This window comes from Tupaia chinensis, unplaced genomic scaffold (genome assembly GCF_000334495.1).
Source record: "Tupaia chinensis unplaced genomic scaffold, TupChi_1.0 Scaffold000009_1, whole genome shotgun sequence".
NCBI lineage: Eukaryota > Metazoa > Chordata > Mammalia > Scandentia > Tupaiidae > Tupaia > Tupaia belangeri.
Genome location: NW_006159439.1, coordinates 2,120,057 through 2,126,056, shown reverse-complemented (window position 1 = coordinate 2,126,056; position 6,000 = coordinate 2,120,057). Strand labels below are relative to the sequence as shown.

The window sequence follows — 6,000 nt, the reverse complement described above, 5'->3', positions numbered from 1 at the left end:
ATTGTAGTAACTGCACCCCCAAACCTGCTCTCTGAGTTGTTAGCCAAAGTGCTTAGGTATCTGCACTTTTTTCTTAATTCAACCATACTGATTTTAAATGTCATACAACTCATAGTCAGAAAATGATTTTAACTCATTGTTTGATGAAGTAATATATTTCAGATGGAAGTTTATTCATATCAATATTTTTTTCCTTCAGTTTTGTCAAAGCAGCATGCTTCACAAGTCCTGGTTAGGAAACGCCGTGCAAATTCTCTTCTTGAAGAAACCAAACAGGGTAACCTTGAAAGAGAATGCATTGAAGAACTATGCAACAAAGAGGAAGCTAGGGAGATCTTTGAGAATTACCCTGAAACGGTAAGAGTTCATAAAAACTATTGTGTTTGCACACCTCAACATACAGTTACAGACTGAGCATTTCCATCTTGAGTCTGGTTCCCTTGTGCTTCATTGTGAAGTTGTTGATTTTGTACATCACCTGCCACACATAACCACTGAAGCAGAGCAGAAGGAAGTGCTTTCAAAGGAAAATGGACTCAGGAAGATCTTATTGGTGATAACAATGTGTTTTGACCAAACTATACTTCAATTATACAATACTTCTCTATAAGCAATAGACCTCATGGTTTGTAAATATTTTCTTCCAACTGGAATTTGGTAGCACTTGGTAGTATTGGAAAGAAGTAGCACTGTGTGTATATATGTGTGTGTTTGTGTGTGTGTCTCTTTATTGTTATCACTGTGCTTTATTAAATCTCTCTACTGACAGTTCATTTTAATGAGAAACTAGAAAACAGGGCCCCCCTGTGGGACCATCAAGTGATGTGGTGGTTAAGGTGCTGGACTCCTACATGGCTGACTATGGGTTCAAGTCCTAGACCTGGTGGCTTGAAAATCATACCAGGTGCATGTCCATGTGTGCCCAAAATCCCAGATGGAGAATAGAAGAAAAGGGATTGTGGAGAGGCCATATTCCCAGGGGGTGATTTCTCACTTTCTCTCTCTGGTGAGTACACATGCTCTATGGCAAAAACCTTCCAAACACACACACACACACACACACACTCACACACACACACAAAACAAAGCAAAACAAAACAAAAAGAATAGTAGTGGGTTAAATGTTAAAGAGAAGTCCTAGAGACCAGAGAACTCAAGTTGTTATTATCTCATCAGGCTGTGATAAAACCTTCCACCCTGCTCCCAACTTTCCAGTCAGTGAGGCATGGACATGCCTTGTGTGTTCAGATAGACCTGGAATCTGAACCTGGACCCTCCTCATATGGCCCTAATATTGAACAGTGGCACTATACTGCTTATACCACCATGGCTGGAACTCACTATGTTTAATGTTTTAAAATTATTATTATTGTTTTTATTTGCCCTAAGGCACATGTGCTCACCAGAGAGAGAGAGAGAGAAAGCAAGGTCTTCCTTTGATGTCCAGACTGACCTCAAACTTGTGATCCCGCTACCGCAACCTCCAGAGAAGCAGAGACTGTAGCCTCTAATCAAAAGGGGAGTGAGGTTAAAGACTACAATGGAGGGGAGGAAAGAAAGGGAAGAAGAAAAACTTAAGTACTTCCTCCCCTCTGCTAATTCTTTTTTTTTTTTTTTAAAGTGATTTTTCTGCTATAGGGTGTGTGAACTCCTGGAGAGACAGAGACAGAAAGTGAGAAATTGCCCTTCACAGGAGGGATGGCCGCACTGCAATCCCTTCTCCTCCATTCTCCTCTTGGGATTCTGGACATACATGTACACACTCCCTACATGAGTTTCAAGCCTCTGGGTCTGGGACATGAACCATGGTTAGCCATGTGGGAGTCCAGTGACATAACCATTATACCATCTGCTGGTCCCCTCCCTCTGCTAATTTTAACATTGGTCTCATCGACAGAGGAAAAAGAAATGAAAGGAAAAAAAAAATACTTCTGTTTATTATTTTCTCTACTGCCCCGCCCACTCCCTGTCCACTTCCCTAAAACCTTAGTTTGTATTCTCAAACTTCACCCTATTACTTACATCCCCACCGTCTCCAGTATCCTTCTTTCACCATTGCATCATCACCTTTGAATCCCATTTGTTTTTGCTTATCCTCCTGACTTTTCCTCTGTAGATGACAACACTATTATCTGAATTACTTGGTAGGAGATCTCATCCTGATAAACCAGTAGTTAAGTGATGTGTTGGTATATATGCCAAGAGAAAAGAGTGAGGACTCTCTACTGGATCAAGGTATTTCTGTACATATTAGGTTGATACATTGAGTATGTTTCTGTGTAGAGACTCCAGTTCTTTATGAGATGAGTGTTCTTGTGATAGTAATTCTACATTTTAGATATGGATTAAGAATGCTTTTATAGACCAACCTGGGAACCTTATCATTAGAAATTTTTAACATTTTTCTCCATTTACTAAAGTGCATTTCTAACTCCAAGTTACTGAATTACAGATAAACTTTTGGAAAACAACCAACACATAAGTAAGGTATTATATGTACATAAGATGCTACAAGATAAATATTCACTTTAACTTAATTCAAGTTACGTCAGTGTTATTCGACATTGACTATGGTGTAATACTCATGACATAAAATGTATGACATGAGTATCTAATTTTTGTGGAAAAGTTAAAGGATTTACTTAAAGGGGGCATATATGATTACATTTTACATCTTAAATAGAATCTATTTTCAGGTTAGAAGCTTTTGAAATATTTAACTGATCAATTTTGCTTTGGGGTTAAGCATCCTATTGGTTTAATTTTACTATAATAATTATCTACCTGCTATATTTTACTATAGAAAAATATTATAAAATGAAAATGACAATTTATATGGAATTCATTTTCATCTTTAATATAAAGACTTATTATAAAATTAAGTGTTTGCTCATAATAAAATTTAAGTTACTGAGATATTTTTCTTTCCTTTTCTTCCTTTCTAGGATTACTTTTATCCAAAATACTTAGGTAAGTTTCAAATATCTCAATCACATAATTTCAGAAATGGAAGGGAACTTAGATATGTTCCAGTCTAACTCTCCACTCTTACAGTTTATGTAATATAATTTCATTGTCTTCAGAGTGAGATCTTTGTTTACATGCAGTTTTAATGTTTTTTTTTTTTTAATTTAAGGACATTCAGATATACTGTAGTGGTTCTTTAATTACCAGTGGCATTTTGATGTTTAGTCTTTTTTCATTCTGGTGTCTTTCTCATAAGCACTCAGTGGGCTAGAGCTCAGTTATCCGTGCCATGACAAATTCTGTAAGTAAATGAGTTTTCATGAGTTATCTCTTAACCAAAAGAAAGATCTCTAACCTCTCTAGAGATTATGGTGTAAATAAAAATTGTCTAAGTATTTATGGAAATCATTAACAATTTCTCTCTTCATGATGCTATTTTATCACTCCCTGCAGTATCCCATTCATGTTTTCTTTGTGGATATTATTCTGGACTATGAAGGACTGAGATTGTATTTCCACATCCACATTGGTTGATTAGAAGGTTACAATTAAATATCAATAAAGGTAACAAGGCTCCAGTTTGTTTTAAGCAAATATGTAGATATTTTATATTAATATTGCTTGGGAGAGTTGTCAGTATTCCAGACAATAGCAGTGGTGTATGGGCCCAGCCACTGTGTGGCACTGGCAGTTCAGGTGCTGCTGTGTGATGCTGGAGGCCATGTGGGAAGGCTCCAGATTTATTTTCTGGATATGCCTGGATGTTCTGAGTATACCCTGATCCTGGCTGGCTGTAGGGCTTGGGGGAGATTCATGGCATGAAGACCCTTTGAAACCATCTCTGTCTGTCTGTCTCTCTTTCTCTCATGAAGGAAATAAATGAACTTTTCACAAGTGGAGTATAAAGGTCAGCAGTGGTGGTCCAGGCACTGGATCCCACATAGACTACTGATTGGTTTGAGTCCCAGACCCAGTGGCTTGCGAAACACACTGGGGTTGTGTGTGTGCATGACCAAATCCTGAGAGGGAGAATGAGGAGAAGGGTTTTTGGCATGGCCATCCTCCCTGGGTGTGATTTCTCACTTTCCCTCTTTCTCTCTGTCTCTCTCCAGTGAGCACATGCACCCTGTGGCAAAAATCTAAATAATCTAAAACAACCACCCCAACAAAAAGTGTAGTATAATTTATATATTTTCTCTGATAATATTCTCTATAGATTGAGAACAGAAAGGTATGCTCTTCCTCCTCCTTTATGTTCAGAATATCCTTTATCTGTACATCTTTCTATCCCACTCTAATCCCAGACAACCGAAATGAAATGTACATCTTTGGTGAGGGAAAAAAGGTAGAAATGGGCTCTTATATACAATACAACTGTGCAGGTTAGAATTGTTAAAATAATTTTGCAAATAATGGTTTCTACTATGTTCTCATTTATCTTGAGAATTTGAGGGTTTAATTATAGTTTAGGGTTTTATTATTTGTTTATTTGTTTTTGTGTTGTATACTCATGCAGAGATCCTAGGGACCATGTTAAGATGGAGACTATTTTTTCTTTTTTTTGGAGAGGTTTTCACTATAGGGTGCGTGCACTTGCCAGACAGACAAGAGAGAGACAGAGAGATAGAAAGCTAGAAATCACCCTCCAGAGGGGATGCCACGCCGCAATCCCTTCTCCTCCATTCTTCTCTCGGGATCTTGGGCACACACGCACACACACCTGGTTTGAGTCCGAGCCGCCAGGTCCAGGACTCCAACCACAGTCAACTACATGGGAGTCCAGCGACATAGCCATTACGCTAACTGCTGGTCCCAAGATGGAGACTATTTATACCTTTCCCTTTTACTTTAGGGAGCCTTCCATCAAAATGATGGTATGCACTTCTATTTACCTTTCAGGAAAATCAACAGGCTAAGAACTCAGAACAACTGGTACAATTCGTAGAAGACCCTTTCAAAATATCTCTTGAAATAGCAACTCTTCCTTTTATCACTTTCTTTCTTTCTTTCTTTCTTTCTTTCTTTCTTTCTTTCTTTCTTTCTTTCTTTCTTTCTTTCTTTCTTTCTTTCTTTTTTCTTTCTTTTTTATCGTTATTATTTTTTTAATATATGGTGCATATGCTCATCAAAGTGAAGAAGAAGAGAAGGCACCCCTCATAAAGAATAGTCACACTGCAATCCCTTCTCCTCCATCTCTCCCTCTTTGTGGGATTTTGGGCATACACAGGTACCTGTTTTTCAATCTGCTGGGTCTGGGACTCAAACCATGCGGTTGACCATGTAGGATACTTCTGCCTTAACCAGCAGGCCAGGGAACCAGCCCTTACTTTTTGTGTCCCAGACAACTATAATCGTATTTGTAGCACTCTTGAGGATAGGACCCTCAGCTGTAATATAGTACATCTCAGTTTATCTTTGGTATTTATCTTTAGAAGGGTATATCATGACCTGTTTCTGTTCTTGGGGCTGCTGAGTGAGTTTTCCACTTGGTTTGCATAATTTCCAATTCAAATTTCTTTTCTGCAAGTCCACAAAGTTATTAAATCTTTATGAACTGTAGTTTTCTCATTTGTGAAATAATTTATCTAGTAAGTTTATAATAAGTAAAGTGAGGTCATGTTTCAAAGCACTTCGTAAACTATTTGTCATGCTTGTCTTCTTTATTTTTCCTCTCTGACTCTTCTATTCCCATTTTTTCTTTCTTCTCTGTGGCGACTAATGCCAAACTTAAACCATTTTCTTCAAATTTGTAAAGGGGAAACTATAAGAATCGATTATTAGGTGACATATATGTCTTTATATATGAAGATACAACATGATTTTCTAAAACTTTTGGTTACCATATCTGAAAAGGGCAATCGAATGTAGTTTTATATCCAAGAAAAATATCTGTTCTTTTGTAAAGTTACATATGGCTACTTTCTAAAACATACAAACATAAGAAGGATTTTGTAATGTTAAAGCAGAGAAGCTAATATCAAGGTTATCAAGCTTCACAATTTTAGGCAGGAATCTGAATATTTTATAATATAG

At 37.4% G+C, this 6,000-nt stretch overlaps 1 protein-coding gene across 1 annotated transcript in view; it reads left to right on the top strand.

Annotated features, from left to right (window-relative positions):
* Positions 1-6,000, top strand: part of PROS1 (protein S) — a 78,813-nt gene that overhangs the window by 26,259 nt on the left and 46,554 nt on the right. Inside the window, exons 2-3 of the mRNA XM_006139869.3 lie at positions 200-357; positions 2,946-2,970. Coding sequence (XP_006139931.1) covers positions 200-357; positions 2,946-2,970 — 183 coding nt within the window. The remainder of the gene's footprint in view (positions 1-199; positions 358-2,945; positions 2,971-6,000) is intronic.